Source organism: Callorhinchus milii, unplaced genomic scaffold (assembly GCF_018977255.1).
Source record: "Callorhinchus milii isolate IMCB2004 unplaced genomic scaffold, IMCB_Cmil_1.0 Scaffold1, whole genome shotgun sequence".
Taxonomy (NCBI): domain Eukaryota; kingdom Metazoa; phylum Chordata; class Chondrichthyes; order Chimaeriformes; family Callorhinchidae; genus Callorhinchus; species Callorhinchus milii.
In genome coordinates this window covers 127,017,820-127,041,272 of record NW_024704742.1, presented here as the reverse complement: position 1 = coordinate 127,041,272, position 23,453 = coordinate 127,017,820, and the positions used below count along the sequence as shown (strand labels likewise).

At 42.4% G+C, this 23,453-nt stretch overlaps 1 protein-coding gene across 1 annotated transcript in view; it reads left to right on the top strand.

Annotated features, from left to right (window-relative positions):
- LOC103177885 (protein unc-13 homolog B) overlaps positions 1–23,453 on the top strand; it is a 304,211-nt gene that overhangs the window by 25,621 nt on the left and 255,137 nt on the right. The window contains exon 2 of the mRNA XM_042335427.1: positions 14,807–14,836. Within this exon, the coding sequence (XP_042191361.1) occupies positions 14,807–14,836 (30 nt within the window). The remainder of the gene's footprint in view (positions 1–14,806; positions 14,837–23,453) is intronic.

Here is a 23,453-nt window from a genome sequence, read left to right as displayed (position 1 = left end):
AAAAGGATATTGGAGAAATTGAGAAAATACAGAGGAGGGCAACTAAAATGATTGAGGGAATGGAAGGACTGGCCTATGAGGAGCGATTAAGTAAATTGGTCATGTTCATGCTGGAAAAGAGAAGATTGAGAGGTGACATGATTTCTGCCTTTAAGGGGCTCACAGGACCGGATCTCTCTCCCCCCACACCACCCCATTAGTCCTCTCCCTATCCACTGGTACTGTTTCCACCCCATTAAAAACGGCCGTCATCACTTCAATCCTTAAAAAACCCTCCCTGAACCCATCTCTACTCTCAAAGCTACTGCCCCATCTCCAACCTACTTTTTTTTCTCCAAGGTCCTGGAACAAGTTGATGCCAGCTTTGCTCCTTCCTCTCCCGCCACTCCCTTCATGAACCCCCCACAGCACAGAAACAGCCCTGGTCAAAGTGACAAATGACATTCAATCCATCTGTGACCAGGGCTCCCTCTGCCTCCTTTCCTTCCTTAACCTCTCACACCGCCTCCACTTCATCTCCATAAACAGTTTCTCATCTAGCCCCCGCACCATCTTGTGTGCTGTTCTTCAGGGCTCTGTCCTTGATCCCCTCCTCTTCAATATCTATATGCTCCCTCGTAGTGACATCATCCTCAGAGATGGAGTCATCTTCCATATGTATGTGAATGACACCCAACTGTACCTCTCTGCCTCCACCCTTGTTTCCAGGACCACTGCTGTCCTGACAGAATGTCTGTCAGACATCAAGTCCTGGAAGAGAGCTAATTTTCGTCAGTTGAACGTCAACAACACCAAGGTTCTCCTGATTGGCTCCTGTCAGTGCCTCCACACTTCAGGCACTGACAGAATCACCATCCATGGTTGCATACTCCATCTTACTAAGCCAGTCCGGAACCTTGGGGTCTTGTTTGAACCTCAACTATCCTTTTTACTCCACATCTGTGCTATTAACCGCTCTGCCTTCTCCCACCTCCGCAACATCACCCGACTCCGCCACTGTCTCACTCCGTAGGCTGCCAAAACCCTCATACATGCTTTCAATACATTGAGGCTTGATATGCAAACTCGTTGCTTGTCGGCCTTCCCAACTCCTCCCTCCATAGGCTGCAGATCATCCAGAACTCTGCAGCCTGTGTCCTCTCCCGCACCAGGCTCGGTTATCACTCCCATCCTCGCCCGACTCCACTGGCTTCCCATCACACAGAGTGTACAATTCAAGATCCTGGTCCTCACCTTCAAAGCCCTCCATGGTCTTGCTCCCCCCTACCTCTGCAATCTCCTAATCCCCTACCATCCTGTTCGCTCACTCTGCTTGGCGGGCTCTGGCCTGCTTCATGTCCCCCACCTCGTTAGCCCCACTATTGGCGGGGAGGCCTTCTGCCACTCTGCCCCCACCCTCTGGAACTCCATTCCACAGTCCCTCCCCCTTACCCCCTCCCTTGCCTCCTTCAAGACCTATCTCAAGACCCTCCTCTTTGACCGTGCTTTCGATCTCCCTGCTTCTCCCCCCGCCCTCCCTCCACCCACCCTGATCCCGACCCCCAGCTCGGGTCCAAAACTCTTGTCTGTCCAGCGCCTTGGGACATCCTCCCGACGTGAAAGGCACTATACAAATGGAATTTTGTTGTTGTTGTAGTCTGGCCAGCTGGGGTGTTAGTGTCGATAAATCAGCACCTTGTGACATCCTTCCAACTTGAAAGGTGCTATATAAATGTAAATTTGTATTGCATTGTAAATCAGTGGTTGCCAACATGGTGTTAGCAGTGAGAGGTGTGTAACAAATGAATTTCATGTATGTGACTAAGTTACAGATCCATGGATGGGTGGGGAGGTGAGTGAGGACAACTGATGTTAATTACCTGGATTTCAGAAAGGCATTTGACAGTCTCCCACCGAATAGACTGCTGCTTAATGTTCGGACCCATGGGACAGATTGACAGTGTATTAAAGTATATTTATGCAGAACTGTTCGCCTGGGAGGCAGTTACTGTGGCATGTTACTTAAATCTTTACTTGGATCATTGGTGTTTATAATCTATAAATGATTTGATGACTTGCATTACTTTGGAGGTGTATAAAGTTGCAGAACACCAAATAAGGAGCCGTGATAAATGTGAGTCAATGGGCACAAATTTAGAAGGATTTGGAGAACCTGTGAGGAAGGTGGCATATACAATTAACACAGAGAAATATAAAATTCCCAGTATGATAAATGACAAAGTTTTAACTTAAGTCGAAAGATGTAATTTATTATTTCATATATAGTGCCTTAAGTCGGAGAAATGTCTTTTAGCATTTCACAGAATTTAGTGTAAATTGAATGCCCAGTTTTATATGAGAGATAAAATGAAGATTGTTGACTTAGACAACAGGAGAAACCACATTCACTTCTTGATTAGTAGCATGTGATGATATTTAACGTCCACCCGAATAGACGGACTGCATGTCGGTTTAAAATCTCACCTATTAACTCATCAACAGCGGCATTTCTTACAATGCGCCATTCCCCTAGCACTGCACTGGAGTGTCAGCCTGGACAATGCCGACATGTAGCTTGAACTCGCAATCTTCTGACTCGGGCAAAAGCGCTACCAACTGATCCAGACTAATGTACACTACATAGAAATAATTTTGTGTCTCTTGCAAAAAGAATATTGAAATGTTGGTGAGGTGCAACAGAAAATAAGTCACATTAATTTTGTCTTTTGAAAAAAATAGCATTCTGTCTGACAATCATTCTGACAACTAAGACAAGGTTAGGAACTTGGCACATGAGAAATTGTGTGCAGTCTGCTTCATGTTTCAAAAACTAAATTACCAATAAACACATACTGAATGAGGTGAAAAGGTGAGGTCATACCACACCTGGTTGGTGCTTGCTGCTATCTCAAATGGCACAATGCAATCTTGAAAGGTATGCAGGGAATCTTGTGTGTGAAGCGCAACCTGTTTCTCAGTGATAATGTGTTGAAGTGTTTGTGCTTACCCAAATTTTAGCTCAACTTACGACAACAAAATTACATTTATATAGCGCCCTTCACGTCGGGAGGATGTCCCAATGCACTGGACAGACAGAGTTTCAGACCTGAGCTGAGGGTCGGGGTGGGGGAGGTTGGAGGGCAGGAGTGGAAGCAGGGAGATCGAAAGCACAGTCAAAGAGGAGAGTCTTGAGATGGGTCTTGAAAGTGGGGAGGGAGGGGTCGAGACGGAGGGATTGCGGGATGGAGTCCCAGAGGGTGGGTGCAGAGTGGCGGAAGGCCTGCCCGCCGATAGTGGGGTGACCAAGGCGGGGGACGTGAAGCAGACCAGAACCCACTGAGTGGAGGGAGCGAACAGGATGGTAGGGGGTTAGGAGGTCGGAGAGGTAGGGGAGAGCAAGAAAACAGGCCAATCGGCCCAACCGTTCTGTGCCGATGTTTATACTACACACGAGTCTTCACCCAATCCTTACTCCCATAACATTCTATTCCCCTCTCCTTCATGTGAAGGTCTAGCTTCCTCTTGAATGTATATACTATATGATTCCACTACTTCTGGCAGCGAGTTCCACATTCTCACTGTTCTCCACACGAGGTAGTTCCTCCTGACTTCTCTTTTGAGTACCCCAGTCGTTATGTTATATTTGTGTACCCTGGTTACAGATTCCCCCCGCCCCCAGCAGTATTGACCTTTTGTACCTTTTTATAATTGTAAACACTTCTGTTTGGTTTCCCCCTTAAATGCCTCTTTAGTGAAAAAATGTATAACCTATCTACTCTATCCTAATAGTAGAAACCCGCAGGTCCTGGTATCATCCTCATAAACCTACGCTGTACCTTTTCCATTGCTGCTATATCTTTCTTATAGTTTGGAAACCAGAATTGTACACAAGACTCCAATTTCAGAGCAGTTGTGGAGCTCCTGTAATAGCCAGATAGGAAATCAACTTTTAGGCCAGTTAGATAGTCCCATGGCACTATTTGAAAAGCGAATGGAGTTTCTTAATAACAACAACATTTATATAGCGCCCTTCACCGGGGTAGTGTCCCGGAATGCTTCACATTGGCGAAGTCTGACACCTAGCCACAGGGATAGGGAGGTGGGAGGTGACCATAAGCACGATCAAAAACGAAGGTCTTTAGATGAGATTTGAAAGTGGAGAGGGAGGGGCAAGGCGGAGAGGTTGAGGGAGAGCTTTCCAGATTTTCGGTGATTTTCTGAAAGCACCGATGGTAGAACAGAGGGCACGAGGGACAAACAGGTGGCTGGAGTCAGCCGAGCAGCGGTTGTGGGTGGTGGACAGGGTACGCAGATTGGATAGGTAGGGAGGTGTGAGGGCATGGAGGGATTTGAAAACGAGTGAGGATCTTGAAATTGATCTGTTCGGTTATTGGGAGCCAGTGGAGCCTGGCAAGGACTGGTGTCATGGGGGTACAGAGTTTTGTTCGGTGATTATCCGGGAGGCAGAGTTTTGGATTAATAGAAGTTTGTGTATAGTGGAACTGGGGAGACCAGCGGGGATGGCATTGGAATAGTCCAACCGGGAAGTGACTAAGGTGTGGATGAAGGTTTCGGCTGCGTTGGTTGTGAAGTACGGATGGAGGCAGGCAATGTGACGAGGTGGGAAAAGCTGTCCCTGTCAGGGAACGAATGTGTGGTAGAGAGAAAAACTGGGGATTGAAGCTGATGCCTAAGTTGTGCACAGGTTCGGTGTGTCTAAGGGAGAGCCTGGGGAGGTTGAGGAGTTCAGACCTGCAGGAGAGAACACGTTGATGGGAACCAAAGAGTGTGGGTTCTGTTTCTCTGACATTCAGCTGCAGGAAATCTGTGTTCATTCAGACCTTGATGTCCGCCAAACAAGCTAACAGGACATCAGTGGTTGGGAGTTTCAGCTGGAGGAGAAGTAGATTTGGGTGTCATCTGCATACATGTGGAAGTTGACCCCATGTCTGCGGATCACATCATCGAGAGGGAGCATGTAAATGAGGAAAGGAAGGGGGCCATGGATGGAGCCTTGGGGTACCCTACAGGTGATTGGGCGGTTGGGAGGAAACCCCATTTGCCGAGATGTATGTTTGGCAGTTTGTTTAATAGGACTTGAACCGTGTGAGTACGGTCCCACTAAGGTGGATGAGGGAGGAGAGGTGGTGGAGGAGGTTGGTGTGATTGACTTTATCAAATATGGTGGAGAGGTCCAGGAGAACGAGAAGGCAGAGGGAGCACTGGTCACAGAGAGAGTGGACGTCATTTGTTACTTTGACGAGAGCTGTCTCTGTACTGTGGGCAGGGCGAAAACTGGACTGGAGGGATTGGAGTAGGGAGTGAGTGAGAGGTGTCAGCGAAGTTTATTTGTCATAACACGTCCCAAAGCTTGGAGATCAAGAAGTCCAGGATCTCTTTGCACTTGGCAACGGAAGTGAGGATTGAGGATGCTTGAGAGGGGAAGTGGAAGAGGTGGTGGGTAGTGGAGAAAAGAACTTTGGGGTTGTTTTTGGCCTGAAGATTGACTGAGTAGAAGGCAGTTTTGGCTTGAGAGAGGGAGCGGTAGTAGATGTGGTGCTCACAGTTGGTGGTGTCCTGGCCAACAATCCCTCCAATAAAGTTTAACTTCATGGCTGTGGGATGTTCCTGTGTGCAAATTAGCTGCCATGTTGGCCCACAAATACAGTCACTCCAGTTCACGTTAAATCCTGTGAAGCGCTTTGGTATATCCGCTTGACGTCAAAGGTGCTACACCAAATGCAAGGATTATTATTCGTTTGGAACAGACCTAAATGTTACAATGAGGTGTATGAAATGAAAATTGTTACTGAACAGCTGGCCAGTAGTGTTTGAAAGTTTGGCATGTTTTTCACATTACATAATGAGGTAGATGCACCTCTTCTAAGCTAGTTAAAACAGGGAGCGCTTGTTTACCTCCTCTCTTCTCAACTTGTTAATGTAACCTCATAGAATATGCTTATAGAGTAATTTTATGTATGTGGTGTATGTTTGAGTTTTGAAGCTTTGGTATTTGAAGGTTAGTATGAGTCCATCAAGTTACTGCTGGGTGGTGAAATGGAATATGGAACCTTTCTCCTTCAAGGAAGTAGTTTCATTTGTCCTGTTTTGAGATGAAGGGAGAGAAAATAAAATAGTGCCAGGATGTTGGCGACTCTGACACATCTTCAGGGGTAAACTTCTGAATGTCATTTATGAGGCTTGGAACCAGGATGTTTGCCTCTGTAAACATATATGAAGGGAGAACAAAATAAAATCACCTTTTAAAAAATATTTTCAGAATGGTGCTTTTACCCTTTTGTAGATTGTGTTACAAAAATACAAACTATCCACTTATGACCACACTCAAACACAACTCTGTGAAAATAATTTTGTATCCAGTATCAGTGTATATGTTCTCTGTGCAGAATATAATTAATCAGAATAAGACAACTTTTCAATAATTAAGTGAAAACAGTTTCATTTTGCAATGTGAAATACTGTTCAAAGGTTGAATGTCAGTTGCAGAATCGTTAGCCCAACCTGTATGATTACTCTTTGTTGTAAATGACACTGTAATAGCCATCATGCTGTATTAACTATGGCTTTGTGGAAGTGAACATACCATTAGTTAGCTATCATGTCAGTAACCTGTCAATAAAGAATATTTGAATTTTATTGTCCTTTGAGGCTCAGAATAACTTCATTCTTCACTCTTGACAACGGCATTCAGCCCAAGCTTTGATAGCCTGCCTTCCATTTCACCGATTCAAGACATTCATTTTCGTTGTTGTGTTCATGGAAAATCTTTTTCTCGTCCATTATATATCATAAATATGTTGTCAGATTTCTGTGTGTTAATTGATGGCTAGTTCAGTTTATTGTAGCACTATATGTTAAAAGAAGTCAAATGGTTTCCAAAAATTTAGAAGAATTAGGGGAGATCTCATTGAAACATATAAGATTCTTAAAGGGCTGGATAAAGGAGACACTGAGGGTCTGTTTCCCCTGGTAGGAGAATCTATAACCAGGGGTCACAGTCTTAAAATTAAGGGTCAGTCTTTTAGAACAGAGTTGAGGAAACATTTCTTCACTCAGAGAAGGCTGTAGATGCTCAGTCCTTGAACATCTTCAAGGCTGAGACTGATAGATTTTTTAAAAATAGAGGGATTAGGGGATATGGGGATAGGGCAGGTAATTAGAGTTAGGTCTGAAGATCAGCCATGATCTTATCGAATGGCGGGGCAGGCTCAAGGGTCCAAATGGCCTACTCCTGCTCCTAATTCTTATATTCTTAAAATTAATGTTTGAACATTTGAAAGCTATTTAGTGATCCATTTAAAGCAGCTGTATAATATTGTTAAAACCATTGGAAATAAGAACAAGATGAGCAACACTCCCGGGTCAGTCTCATCTTTTTAATGTGTGAATTTGAGCAGACTGCCCTGCCACTGGGTGAAAATTGCAATGTGTGATGTGTTAATTATTGCAATGATAAATGATGTTCACAAGTTAGTCTTGAAGAACAGCTAAGGGCGAATCCATCTCAATGGTTGGCCCTGAAGTTGAAACTGGAGATCCAGTTAGTGGGATACTGCCTTAATTAGACAACAAAAAAAGTTATGCTTGTATTCCACAAATGTGTTCTTCGGTGCCATGACGGACATATCTCGTACAGTTCATGCTGAGCTACGTGGCCCACCAGGAATATCGCAGGGAGTGATTGCTGCATCCAACTAGTGATGGCTCAAAACCATGCTTGTTGGATGTCAAATGACCAACTAGTGGCTAGTCTCCTTGGGGAGAGAGGTAAACAGGGTCTCCTTAGCTCAACTGGCTCCAAGGTGACATGTTTGCAATGGAATGTCAGAATTGAGATCTAGGTGGTCCAGTTCCTGAGCCAGGCAGGTTTGTAGTACTCCAGAGCACTGCTGATAACCGCACACCCAGCCTGCCTCATCGTCAGTACTTGGAAAGACAGACCAGTCACTGTGGGCAGGGTTTCTTCCCACTCAGCTCCCGTTAAGCCTGGAAGCCAAAGTTCTAGGGTGGCTTGGATGGCCCCAGCTGGACAAGCACGGGGGAAAGCTTGCCAGATAGTGCTTTCAATGGCAAGAAGATCTGCATTGTTATTGTTATTATGTACATAACATTAAAATAGGGAATTATTTCTTCTGCACTTTTGTTATGTAAATCTATGATGCATTGAATTTAATTCATTGAAACTTCACTCCATTCTGAAAAAAACATCACTTCAGCATGTAGTGGAGTGTCATTTTTTACATTTGATTTATTCTTCCTTTTCACAAAACTCTTTAAATCATGCTCAATGTACAAAAGAAATTTTCAAGAAAATAAAACAGATTTTCATCAGATTTTTCTTTCAACAGTAAGAAATAAATACAGATCTACTAAATGCACATCCATGAAATAAATGCGCATCTAATCTTTAATGTGGTCAAGTTCTGCAGCACAAAACATTCCACCTTTCCTCACATGGTAACTTGATCACTTGTCAAATTTGTCACAAGGACATTATGATTAGTGCAAGCTGTTGGAATGGCATCACTGTGAACAACTCAAATATAGCTTCAGCAGATGTGTATGTGTTGTTTTCTGACTACAGCGGTGGAAATATTGAGGGCTGGGCATCTGTATATGAGGAAAAGTGGAGACAACTTCAAGTACAGTTGCTGGTTGGCCTTTGGGAATAGTTAGGTCCAATTTATTGTTTGTTTCAGTCATTAATCAGTCTTGCACTAGAGATGAAGGAACAAAAGAGCACTGTAAATTAGTGATTTGCTTAATAACAAATTTTAAAATGAATTGTCGTAGAATCTGTCCAGATTTTAAGCCTTAAGGAGGTGAATAAACGCAGGTAAGATATTCACAAAGAGAAAATTGGAATTTCTTTTAGAACTTCTTTACCTCTCTGTTGAATAAAATGACCAACTACAACAAAAACAACAACAAAATTACATTTATAGAGCGCCTTTCAAGTCGGGAGGATGTCCCAAAGCACTGAACAGTAAGGTGTCGGGGCCCGAGCATGGGGGAGGGGTGGTGTAGGGGTGAGGGAAGGCAGAGAGGTGGGAGGGAGACCAAAGGCACGTCAAAGAGAAGGGTCTTGAGACTGGCCTTGAAGGAGGCAAGGGAAAAAACGAGGGGAAGGGACCGTTGGATGGAGTTCCAGAATGTGGGGGCAGAGAGGCTGAAAGCCCGGCCACCGATGGTCGGGCGGGTTGGACGGGACACATGGAGCACGATTTCCTAGTGACTATTCAAAGGATTTCCAGGATTTCCATCTAATAGTTTGAGATGCATTGCTTTTAAACCTTGAAGGTAAACCTGAAGGTTAACTGTAGCTCTACAAAGCTTTTAAATAGGTCTGATTTACTGTTTGCCATGCACAGTGCTTCTTGCTTACATATTCCATCACAAGTTACATAAACAACTTTTTTTCCAGCACAAACTGTATAGTACACCACCCAGCCCACATCTCACAGTACACAACAACAATAACACCCTTCATGCAGTGTAGAGTCTTAGAGTGCTTAACAGTGGCAGAGCCTGATGTCGAGCCAAGGGGAGGGAGGAGGAGACCGCTATACAGAATGTACAAAATGAATTGTTAGATTTTCTTCTTTTCAGGGAATTCTCGGTAGAAGAAATTAGTATCTTTTATTTAAAGTCATTCATCATATCAATGAAGCAGTCCATACCAGTGAATCAACACACCACATCATAAGTATAGTATTGTAGAAAAATCTTAAATTTAGTCTTAATTTTAAAATCAATCAACTGTGAAAAACTAGCTTCCGAATTAAGATAGAATTTCAAGAATTTGATACATCTTATGTTGAGCTTCAAAGGTGTTGAGGGAGGGGTTGAGGTGGAAGAACTCTGGATTGAGTATAAGAGAGGGGGGGGTAGGAATAGCCGAGATTCACCCACTAATGATAGAGTAGATTTAGGCAGCGCACATGAAGCAGTGGTACTTGCTGAGTGAAGAGAGTGGCCAGTTGGGTGGCTGATTTCTACCTCACATCTGGACCACACTCCTCCACCTTAGTGATACTCTTATCCAGCTTTTTGCGCTAAATAAATTCAATTTGTTGATGAGGTACAGTGGACCTGGTGGATGTTATAATTATAGTGAAGATTTGCAGTTACGGTGAGGTGGAATTATGGAACTCTTTATATTGAAAAAATTATTCCATCTCCCTTATTCTAAAGAAACACAAAACTCTTCCTGCATATAATAATAGTTAATAATAATCTTTGCAATTGATATTGAGTCCTGTAGCTCAGTGGTTAGAGCACTCGCTTTGCAAGCAAGAGACCTGAGTTCAATTCCAGGCAGAGGGCGAAACCTTGGGCAAGTTTCCTCACTCCACACGCCTAATAATAATCCCTCCAAAAAACAAAAAACAATAATAAAATTGGTCATTTCAATCCATGACTGTTTGTGGGACATTGCTGTGCGCAATTGGCTGCCGCGTTCGCCCACAAATATACAGTCAATTCACTTTACAGTATATTCTGTGAAGCGCTTTGGGACGTCACGAAGATGTGAAAAGTGCTATATTAAATGCAAGGATTATTATTATATTATAGCACCTTATCATGTCTTTGAGGCGTTTCAAAGCGCTTCATAGAATATACTGCAAAGTGAATTGACGTATATTTTGAGGGCGAAATCTCCTATACCTCCAACTGGCCAATGTTTCAATTAAACTGTGGTTGATTCTTAAACTCTAGCTGCTGTTTGAACAATTTGATTCATCTTTAAATTGATTCAACCAGCCAGATGGATTTCAGCTGAGTGAGCCACACTTTGTATGATTTAAATGTATCCGTAATGCGAAACCCCATGATAATGCTCTTCCTTAATGCAGAGATATTTAGGGATATCAGTGTATTTTGAATATTGCCTTTTGTGCGTAAAAAGTGACTGCAGATATGTACCATGTACACATTGCCTGCTTTTAAGTGATGTACTCTATCAATGATCAGTGTCTGTTCGTTACTGAATTGAAAGATTTTATTCTCAGAACCTTGCCTCTCTTCCCTCCCCCCTTTGTCCCGTTTTGGATCATTTATGACATTTGGAAAATCGTTTCCTGTATGCAAATCCTGAAAATGAATTTTATTTTCAGGCTTCATTTCTCTAATGGTCTCTGTGCTAGCGCTGCTTGCTTGACCTCCCATAAACCCCAGATTATCCAGAAATATAAGTATCTTTCCCTTCTCTGTGTTAAACATCCCATTCCATTGATCAGCATTTATGTTTTTTTTGTAGCCATACATTTCACACTCTCACAATTTTTTATGTGGAGAAATATTTTCTGATCTTCTTTCCAACTGGTTTGGTCTAATTTTAAGATTGTGTATCCCTTGTTTTGTATCTTTCTGCACCGGTGAACTAACATTTAATGAATTGTGGACATCCTCCAGGTGTGAAAGGCGCTATACAAATGTAATTTATTGTTATTATCATTGTGTACTCACTGACCCTTTGAATACTTTCATCAGTTAATCCCCCGCACCCAGTGATTTTAGATGTGTACCATTCTTGTGCCCAACATCACATTTTGCTACATTGAACTCGATCTCTTTTTCCACCGACTTTCTTAATTTTAGTCTGTCCTTCTGCAAGGTTCTGCTCTCCTCAGTTTATTACAATTCATAAATTAGTGTCAGCAAATGGGGATATTTTCCCCTCTATTAGTCCTGTAGCTTAGTGGTAGGAGCACTTGCCTCGCAAGCAATTCCTTGGATTCATTTCCTGGGCAGGGCAAAATGTTGGGCAAGTTTCCTTACTCCACACGGCTTTGTTTACCTAGCAGTAAATAGCAAACCAGTTGTTAGTCGATTGGCAGGTCTTTTTTCAAGGGTTCCTTTTGGGACACATCTGCGCGCAATTGGTTGCTGCATTTCGCCCAAAAAATATTAGAGTTAATTCATTCTACAGTGTATTCTGTGAAGTGTTTCAGATATCTCAGAAGACGTGATAAGGCACTATATCAAATGCAAGGATTATTATTATTAGGTAATTTATATATTGAGAGAAAATTTGGGGTGCCAGCATTGATACCTAGGAAAGAAACATTCATTGATGTCTCCTAACTGTAACTCTTTGCCTCCTATCTTTAATCAATTTTCCATACATACTTCTTGTTTTACTTGGAGCTAGGAGTATATTATGTGACACCTGATGAAATGACTTCTGAAAATTCATATAATTTACATCCATCAATTTGCCTTTATCTACACTTCAGTAGTATGTATAAAACAAATCTCTACAGCATTAGGTTCGTCAGACATGTCCTAACCTTTACAAAATCATGATCGATCATTCTGATCAATTGACATTTATCCAAATGCTCAGTTATTTTGTGTCTGATAATGGTTTCAAGTAAGTTGCCCATAACTGATAAGTATAGTTAACTGTTTTGTCCCTTTCTCTTGCATAAAGTATTAGTTTTTAATTAATGTTAAGTTTTTCCTCTGTTACTCTATTCCAGTCTTCCCTGTTTAAATACTTCTTTCCGCTGTTCAAATCCACCTTTTCCACATGGGAGAAGTTGGCAGATTAAAAGGTTATAGTGGAATAATTGAGGTCAGTCAAAAGTGTGGGTAATCTATTCATTAAAAGAGTGAACCTTTATGCATTTGGCAGGCTAAACTAATTTTCACCCTGGGGAGCTGTAAACTCAAGAGGGTGAAAAAATTCAAGTAAATCGATAATGCAGTAATTCATATTACAGAGCACCAAACGTTTAACAATGTTGGTTTAAAAATAAAGTTTGTGTCATTTGACCCTATTGATATAGCAATCACTCATTATTTACTGCTCAGCTGAATAGAATGCAATTAGGTTGTATTGAAGTTTTTGCTTCAAATAGATTTGAAACTCTGCTGTCTGCTGGATTCAATTCTCTGTCTCCCATCAGCTTGTTCTCTGACATGTTTGGAAACAAACTTGTTGATGGGTTTGCCCTCAAGAAAACGTTTTTAATCAACAATTCAAACGCAGAAGAGGAAGACCAGAAAATCTGAAGATGTCAATATAAATGTCATGCCTGGGATGCAATCGTGTGGCGTGAATTTAAGTGAATAAAGGTTTAATGAAATATGCTTTCATTACGATGGCAGTCCTTCAATAAATGGATTGCTACAAACTGTAAGCTTTGGTTTTGTGTGTATGACACAAAAGGAGTTGGAGTATCAACCTTAAGCAGACCAATGTAAGCAGACAGCTGTGTAATTCTGCAGTACATTGCACTGAATCCAGCATTTTTAAGTTAAAGAGCGGGAGTGGTTTGTCTCAAATGTTTTAATTTGGGAGGCGTGTTGATGGCCTGCAAAAGTACCTGGAAAACTGACCTTAGCTTTTCAGCCCTTTGTGCCTGTCAATCAATCATATTACCTAGGGGTAGAGATTGGAGGTCAGATCTGTGAGTTGCAATAACCCTGAATGATGGGTTTCAGAATGGTGTGCACTATGGAAACCTGTTTAATGCTGGGGTGCAGCAAGTTTAAAACAATAGTATTTCCATTCACTAAAAGGACTGAACCTTCGCATTTCATATGCCATGAAAACTGTATACCCAACAAATCATTTATTATCTCTTCGTGTTTCTCTTTGTTCCTTGCAGCTGATGCTTTGATTCATTTTGATATGAGACTTTATTGTAATTCCACCGAGCCGCAAAACATCTACTCTAATGCATTTAATGTATGAATCTTAGCAGCTTTTTGTTGGATAAAATCTGTCACCAAAAGTAATTTCCCACTTTCTGTGATGTCGTACCTTTTTTGTTATTGTTCACATCGTGACAAGCTGGTTTGTGCTGAGTTGTTTTTCAGTTTTATGTGAGTGTCATAACAACCCCCTCAAAAAACCTTCCCTTTACCCATCCTTATTCCCAAACTACCATCCCATCTCCCAGTCTCTTTCTTCTCCAAGGTACTGGAACGAGTTGTTGCTTTACTCTCTCCTCTCCCTACACACCCTGCATGAAGCCTCCATCAGGCCCCTCTTTGCCTCCTCTTCCTTCTTGTTCTATCTGCTGCTTTTGACATTGTCAACCATTCTAACCTTCGCCACCGCCTTCCCTCTCAGCTCCACCCTCACGGTTCTGTCCTTTCCTGGTTTAATTCTTACCTATCCCAACATTTCCATTTCATATCTGCCATCGGCTTCTCTCCCGATATGCGGCATCGTCGAGGCTCCATCTTTAGTCTTCTCCTCTTTAATATTTACATGCTCCAACTTGACAGCCCAGGTATGCGGATGGCACACAGCTCTATCTCTCTCTGCGTCTCCACCCTCAATTCTAGGACCACTGCTGCTCTGACTGATTGTCTTGGGATGTTCTCTCGACACAAAAGGCGCCAATTAAATGCATTTTGTTGTTGATTATTTTCATATTTGGTGGAGAGTGTTTCCATTTACATTTACTTCCTGATCCCCCCTGCCCCCCCAATCCCATCCATATTTGACTGTGTGGAAATAAGGATAAAAACGGTTATAACTATAGTTGCCAACTCAGCTACTAAATAGTTAGCTTGCTGTAAGTTTAGCAAGTTTTCTGGAGACATCTTGGAAATGCTTTGACTCGCTTTGTGATTTTTACCTACCGACAGATTTTAGTTTCTGCTATGATATTTGAGTGCTAATGGTTACCTATACAGGGTTTCCTTATAGAATTATGCTCACAATAAATTGGAACCTGTCTCATAGCTTTAAGAAGTATTTCTGGGTGTTGAGGTTTAGTTTTAAAAGCTATTAGCTTGTACCTGTACTTATGCCGCACTGACACTTTCTTTTTTTTCTTTGCAGTTAAGAAAGCCAGCCTCAGTGGACCTGCAGGTATGATTTCTGCATAACTTTATTTCCATGTATCTGTGTTCTCAACTGATGTAACAATACTCTTTGAAGCTCTAAAACTACATGAAAGTGTTTGGGTTTTCCTTTTCAAGCTGGAAACTATCAGCACTGCTTGTCACTATAACAACAATTGCATAAATGCCTCAATGCAATGATTCCTGTGTTACTGATGATTAAGGCTGCATTTCTGTTGTGGGAGTCACACAATCCACCATTTTAAGGTATGTCAGCAGAAAGGCAAGCTAGCAAATGAATAAAAATAAAAAAGAGGCCAAATGAAATTTGTCATTTCCTCCATTCTCCTGGCTCTGATAATTCGGATCCAAAGTTGTCATTGCCACTGAGAATGAATTGTTTTTACGATCACAATAGTATTTTTTTACATATCCTTATTTAAAAACATTTTTTTCAATCACCTGATACATGGGACCCCAATATTTACTCAGAAATATCCAAAATACCTTGAGGTTTCAAAACACTGACCGACATGTGGGAAGTCAAAATGTCTGAGTTGCAAGCCATCAGGTTGCAGGAGATGTATGTTGGTCATGACTTGATGACCTCGAAATTGATCATTTTAGCTTCCTGCACGCCAGCTGGTGTTTTGATGTGTCAATGGACTCAAAAAGATGGTGAATGCAGAAACACTGCCAAACTGAGCCTACCCCGGGGTTATAGCGCTCTTTGGGCTTTTATGGACTCCCAACAGTATCATTTTTTAGATAGAGCTTTGATACTTTGGTTTTGTTTGATTTGCTACAATTTTGTGTTTTTACAGAAATATAGCAAAATAAAGATACATAGTTTAGTTACGACAATGTGTGTGGCATTTTCACAAGTTTTAGCATGTAATCCATGACTTTTTGATGTTTCATATAGCTGATGCATCATTTTCCCCCAAAATTATCCATGTGAAAATTACAGCCCTATGACTGATGCACAATATCCCTCGTCAAACCAAGTCCTGGATGAGCGCGAATTTCCTTCAGTTGAACGTCAACAAGACCAAGGCTCTTCTGATTGGCTCCTGTCAGCGCCTCTTCATCTCAGGTGCTGACAGCATCACCATTCATTCATGGTTGCACACTCCACCTTGTTAAGCCAGTCCAGAACCTTGGGTCTTGTTTGACCCTCAACGATCCTTTCTACCCCACATCTGCGCCATGATCCGCTCTGCCTTCTCCCACCTCCACAACGTCACCTGGCTCCGACACTGAATCACACTGCAGACCGCCGAAACCCTCATACATGCCTTCATTACATTTAGGCTTGACTATGCAAACTCACTGCTTGTCGGCCTTCCCAACTGCTTCCTCCGCAGGCTGCAGATCATCCAGAACTCTGCAGCCCGTGTCCTCTCCTGCACTAAGCTCCGCGACCCTATCACCCTCATCCTCGCCCAATTCCAGTGGCTTCCCAACACACAGAGGATACAGTTGAAGATCCTGGTCCTCACCTTCAAAGCTCTCCACGATCTTGTTCCCCCCCACCTCTCTGGCTTCCCTCCGCTCAGCGGGCTCCGGCCTGCTTCACGTCCCCCTTTCTCACCCCACTATTGGCGGGCAGGCCTTCCGCTACTCGGTACCTACCCTCTGGAACTCCATCCTGCAGTTCCTCTGTCTCGCCCCCTCTCTTGCCACCTTCAAGACTCACCTCAAGACCCTCCTTCGACCGCGCTTTCGATCTCCCTGCTTCCCCCTCTGCCCTCCACTCTCCCCCACCCTGACCCCCAGCTTGGGTCCGTACCTCTGACTGTCCAGCGCCTTGGGACATCCTCCCGATGTGAAAGGCAATATACAAATGTAATTTTGTTGTTGTTGTTCAAATAATAATACTTTTAAAACAAACTCAGTTGTGATTTGGAACACTTCGAAAAACCAAGCAGTATGTCTTTTACAGTTTTTTTTTACAATTTTGTTAATGTGAGCAGTATAATTACTATATACAGTACTAACATGACCTATTCTTCAATGTTGCACTGGACAGATGGACACAATGGTGTTTTCCTGTCTTGCTAGGGATAGTAAATCCTAATTAAACATGTTAAACCAGTCTCGATGCTCGGTGACTGCTGTTGCATTACAAAACAACTCTTTCGGTTTATTTTGCTGTGTTTGATACGATTGTAGCATTTAAAAAATGCTGAATTTAAGGAATGGGGGAAACTCTTGGTGTTGAACTATTTTGTCTTTTTGAAGTTTAACCTCAAATGATCTTTAATCCTTTTGGATGCCAATGGGAGGGAGTAGTAACCTGAGGCTATTAAACAAATCAGCCGTATATCTTCATTTAAAGAGCTCCTTCAGTGAAATGATAAATAAGTGATAAATGAATACTCTCTCTGCGTTTGATAAATATAGATGCATACTGTGCTGGGTGACTTAATCCTCGTTAACCAGAACATTTGTATTTGTTCTGAATGTCTACGTTTGTGCAAACTTGTTGGGCTTTTAGCAGGGGTAGGCTTGTTCAGGCTTGCCACACTTTATTTAAACCAATTTTTCAGTTCTCACCATATCCATGAATATTTTTACTAACTCACCAACTACATAACCTCACCCCTCTACCACACAATCATCAGCCATGCCTTCAGTCACTAAATCTCTTCCATTGTTAAGCACTTTGAGACGCTACCCCGCTTGAAGGGTGCTATATAAATTCAAGGTGGTGTTGTAAAGAGCACTCTGGATATGTATAACAGCCTCTGGGTTTTAGCACCTTGGGACGTGAAAGGCGCTACACAAATGTAATTTGTTGTTGTAGTTGTTGGATATTTCTGAGTTGTCTCACTCTGAATTGGTGCTCCTTATATAGTATTTCTATGACTGAATCCCGATGATCAATGTAAATCGTCTCTAAACAAACAATTTGGAAAATGTGAATGATATACCATCTTCTGAGCATTTCCCTTTGAAAACAAATGCTCCTGTTCAAACAAAACTGCTCCTAAATTGGACCAAAGTTGCTATTATAGCATACTGAATAACATCACTTGGCATCGTGATGCTTCTTTTTAAATGTAATTGGACTTCTAAATTGATTTAATAAATAATTTAATACGTAGAATTATCTCTAAGCAGCGTGTACATTGGTACTGTGCTTTTATTATACCTTGTGTAAGTTATTAAAACAGGAAATATGAGTCAACCTGGACACCTATCTTAATACTCTAATATCAATGTTTGCGCAAAGGGAAATAACAATAGAACTTCACCAATTCAGTTGCCTCTCGTTTGTGTCTCATCTGTGTCGTAACAGCTAATAATGCAAGTAGGTCATGCCATTTTGATCATTTATTAGTTAATTTCTTTTCAACAAGGTAAGATAAAATTGGTTTGTGAAACTACTCAAAGCACAAGGGTAATCTCAGAGATCCGAACTTGTGTAAGCTGGGACTCTAATTTTTCTCCAAAATAAGCAGGAGTTGCTTTGTCTCTTCCTTTTTGTCAATTGTTGCACTAAATGGGCAAACCTTTCAGCGGCCCAGCTCTGAGCAGCACTTTGAATATGCTGTATTTATTACAATCCAGCAGCTGCTTTGCAAAACAGACATGTGGCAAAGCCCAGATCACCATGATTGACAGAGCAGGTAAAAGAGCACCTATGGCAACATTTCTCTCAGATTTATAACAATGCTTGAAAGCATAGATGTTAATTGCACACGCTTAATGTGCATGATGCTGCTGCTAAGTTTGCTATTAAATGTCCTCGAGGGAAAGGGGAGAGAAGAAAGGCAACTGAAATCCCCTCCTTTGTTTTTGTTAAATTGCAAGGCATAAATCTTATGGAAATTTGGTACAAAGCCAGTAAAAATGGGTAGCATTGTCATGAAACCACTATTTTGTGTGTTTTGTTTCAGAACGTACTGTGTTCCTTATCTCAAGCAATACAACTAACGCAGCAGCAGTAAGCTTTTTTGAACTGGCCTCAATTCTACAATTTGCATGGGAATCTTTTTTTTTGTACGTTTTCCACATGTGTATTTTTAAAGACGTAATTGCTTTATAAATTGCATAAGTTCCATACCTTATAGATCCTTGTAAACACTGGGAGTTGTTAACTTCTTCATTATATTATAAAGCTGCTATTAATGCTAAATTGCAATTTGCAGGTTTTGTGAAACCTGCCCAAGATGTCACTGACATCTGAGTTCAACATCCGGGATCATTATTTTATAAAGATTGTTTCCTGGCTGGAGCTTCGGTCACAGGCAAGATTCCATAGTGGTTCTAGAAAAGGTCACGGGCAAACAAAGAGGAAACCAAGCACAGTAGGAAGTACTGTAGTTATAAGCAGTAGCTGGCTAGGGCTAAAGGGGGCTCAGTGCCTCCCCACACCCCGCAAACCCAATCTATCTACTGTCTTTAAGGGGAGCTGGGAGGGGAAAACTCTGAGCCGTGAGGACACCACAGCCAGTCCTCTGAGCAGCCCCAATCTACTGCCTCCTGTTTTCCCTCATCCCCTCTGCTCCGTCATCAACGACTGTGCTTTGAGCCACTGTGCCTTGAAACTTTGGCACTCTCCTTCAATCCTTCCATCTTGCTCCTTCCTTCCCAATTTTCAGATCAGGCCTAAAGATCTTCCTCTTTGACCGTGCTTCCGGTCACCTCTCCCTGGCTTGGCCCCAGGCTTCGCTACTGTTAAGAGCTCCGAGACACTACCCTACATGAAGTGCGCTTATCAATGCAAGTTGTTGTTATAGCACATTCCCCTATGAGTCACTTGTGGGTTCAAGCTCTACAATAGGGCTCTGGATACGGTTTACACTGACACTTCAAAACTGTGCAAGAGGAGTGCTCCATTGTTGGAAATGACATGTGAATCGAGGTCCCGTCTGCTTGTTAAAGTGAATGTTATCAATACCATGGGCATTGTTTGAAAAGTGAAGGGAGAACCTCCTGATGTCCTGCCAACAAAACCCCAGATGAGAAAAAAATTTCTTTTACTTCATGACTGTTTGTGGAACATTATTGTGTGCAAATTGGCTGCACGTTCGCCTGCAAAATTATCACTGTATTTCACAGTAAAACCTATGAAGCGCTTTGACACATCTTATCACAAAAGTCTAAGTTTGGCCTCTTCAGAAGTTGTATTGACTTATTTGGCCACTTCCATTTTGCTTCTAATGAGTGATTTACTATGGAGTATATTCCAAACCTGCATGGTTTCAAGGCACAAGCTGGCTTTTGGAACAAGATTGCTATAGTCTTGTTTCAGGGTGCCAACAGCAGAGCAGTGCCCCTTGAGTCGGATTAAGGATTTCTCAAGGGAGAATCTCTTCTCTGTTATGGATGTTCAGATCTGGCTCATGGAAACATTACTTTTGAAAAATCCCATTTGGGGGAAAATAGGTTTCCAACAGCTCACTTGTGAGAAATTATGACTATGATTTTTGTCCTGTCTGCCGAATCTGCCAGTTTCTGATTTCATTCAGGGTTTATGTAACAGCTATTTTTGGTATATTCTTTGTATTTTCAGTGGGTTGGTAACTGATCTAATTCACAAATTAATATGTTTTGAATCCGTGGAACATCGGAACAGGAATAGGCCATTCAGCCCCTTGAGTCTGTTCTGCCATTTTATTAGATCATGGCTTATCTGAACCTTAACTCCAAATACCCACCTTTGCCCCATATCCTTTGATACCTGTTACATAATAAAAATCTTTTTTTTGTTATATTATTAATAAAAAATCTATCCACCTTAATGTTGAAAATTTGAATAGATCCAACATATAGGATATGGGATACAACAACAAGATTTCATTTAGAGAGCGCCTTTCACATCGGGAGGATGTCCCAAGGTGCTGTACAGTTGGGTCAGGACCCGAGCAGGGGGGAAATGGTCAGGGTGAGGGGAGGGAGGAGAGGGAGCGAGGAGGGGGTAGAGAGTTGAGAGGGGAGCTGAAGGCACGGTCAAAGAGAAAGGTCTTGAGACCGGCCTTGAAGGAGGAAAGGGAGGAAGCGGAGAAGGCACTGGGGGATAGAGTTCCAAAGCCTCGGGGCTGAGAGGCTGAAGGCCCGGCCACCGATGGTAGAGTGGTTGGGGCGGGGGATGTGGAGCAGACCGGAGCCAGAGGAACGGAGGGTACGGGCAGGTAGGTAGGGGGATAGTAGGTCAGAGAGGTAGGAAGGAGCAAGGCCGTGAATGGCCTTGTAGGTGAGGATGAGGATCTTGAAATCGATCCTCTGGGGGATGGGGAGCCAGTGGAGGCGAGCGAGGGTGGGAGTGATGTGGTCCCGAAGCCTGGTGCGGGACAGTACACGAGCTGCAGAGTTCTGAATGACCTGCAGCTTGTGGAGGGAGGTGCCGGGAAGGCCGGTGAGGAGAGAGTTCCCATAGTCCAGCCTTGAGGTGATAAAGGCGTGGACCAGAGTTTCAGCAGCATGAGGGGTGAGGTAGTGCCGTAGTCTGGCGATATTCCGGAGGTGATGGAAGGCGGTGCCAGTTGTGGCGTGGATATGAGGGAGAAAGGACAGCTCAGAGTCGAACAGAACGCCGAGGTTCCTGACTGCCTTTGAGATGTGGAGAGTGCAGCCTTGGATGCTGATGCTGTCAGCGCCTGAGGTGCGGAGGCGCTGACGTGAGCCAATCAGGAGGGCCTCAGTTTTGCGCACGTTGAGCTGAAGAAAGTTGTCTCTCGCCCAGGACTCGATGTCGGACAGGCAGCTGTCAGGACATCGGTGGTCGTGGAGTTGAGGGTAGAGGAGGAAAGGTAGAGTTGGGTGTCATCTGCATACATGTGGAAGTTAACCCCATGTCTGCGGATGATGTCACCGAGGGGGAGCATATAGAGGGTGAAGAGGAGGGGACCGAGGACAGAGGCCTGAGGGACACCACACGAGACAGTGCGGGGGCTGGAGAAAAAGTCATTCGTGGAAACAAAGTGAAGACGGTGGGAGAGGTACGACCTAAACCACTCAAGGATACTCTGAGTTCAAAATACCTTTACTGAAAACAACCACAAAACTGATGCTTGTATCAACATATTGGGTACCTGGGGGATTTTTGCCAGGACATTGGGAGGAACTCCTTCTCTTTTCAAACGGCACATGGGATCTTTAACATCCACCTAAATAGGCAGATGGGACCTCGGTTTAACATCTCACCTGAAGGACGGCATCTGTGGCCAAATAGCACACTCCCAGGACAGCATTGGAGTGTCAGAGCAGATGATGAACACAAGGTCCTAATGTGGGTCTGGAACTTGCTATCTTCTGATTTCGAAAGAAGAGTACGACTAACTGAGCCAGCCTGACATCTATGTTCCATCTGTGTTCTAGCATTTGGAGGTGCTGAAGGTTAATCTATGTACTCCCAATGAAAAGTAGGTGAATTTCATCAGTCCTAAAAATGTAAGAGAAGAAATAGAATGAGATAACTAAACTATTGAATTCTGCAGTGGATGAAAATAATCCTTGATAATCTCTGTGGCATTGAATTTGGCATTGGAGATTTAGAGCGTGCAGATAGCCTCTGTGTGTAGGTGCTTGTCTATCCCTTTGCTTATAAAAGCTATACTAATAGATACTACTAAATCCCTGTGCAATTGAATGACTACAGATGAAGTCAAAGACATCAAATTATGGATTGTTGCAAGAAGTGTTGTACATTGTGAATAGGAGATTAAATTACAGTGCTATGGAGACAAATAACGTTTTGAAGGGTTAGCAATAGCAAAGCAGTCTATTAGCAATATACAGTCGAGTGAGTGATGCGTTTTCATATTTAGTACCACAAAACAACATGTTTTATGTTGTCACACTGCTGGAGCAAATATTCAGGTTAAACAGTACAGGTGTTTATTTTGATGCAAGTTCTTACAATACCTGACTTTAAACGCTGCTCAGTCTGTGTAATGTACCAATTCTAAGTTAAAATTAAATCCTAAATTTAAAACTTTTTTAAAAAAAATAAGGTGCTATATCAAATGAAAATATTATCATTATGTTTTCTGAAATTGTGCACTAAAACCTTGAATGAACAGATACGTGGCTAGTGGAGACCACTTTTGCTTGTTTTGGCAATGTACTGTTAATTCTATTACAAATGCACAGCCTTCTGGTCCAATCAGCACACTGTCCTGTTAGTATTTGTCATGTTATAAATCCAGTAAAATCAATTTACATCAAATCCCTGCCTGCTTTTGAGAAGGCCTTCCGTAAGTGCATGGCTTGGACAAGGGCCAGAACTGGCTTTCAAGCCTCTGCAGCCCTTGATGTGCAAATTTAATTCCAGTCTGAAGCCGCACTAATATGGATACATCGTTCTCTTCCAATATGAAGCCAGCTGTATTTTCCAAATGTTTAAAAAGATATGCCACAGTGGTTGCTGAAGTTGAGCAATATTTGTCACCGTGTGATACATTTGAACATGTTTAAATTGATTGTAATTCAATTTTGAAACCAGAAGTTTTGAATATTGGATCCTGTCAACATTCATTTCATTATGCCACTGTGTTTGAGATGTTTCCCGCAGATGTCTTTTTTGTTATCTCTTTATTTTTTTTTCTGTATATTTAGCTATAAACATAGTAGGATTCCTGAGGCCTGAGATTTCTTAGCTTTAATAACATTGTGCAGAATTTTGGAAAAATCTT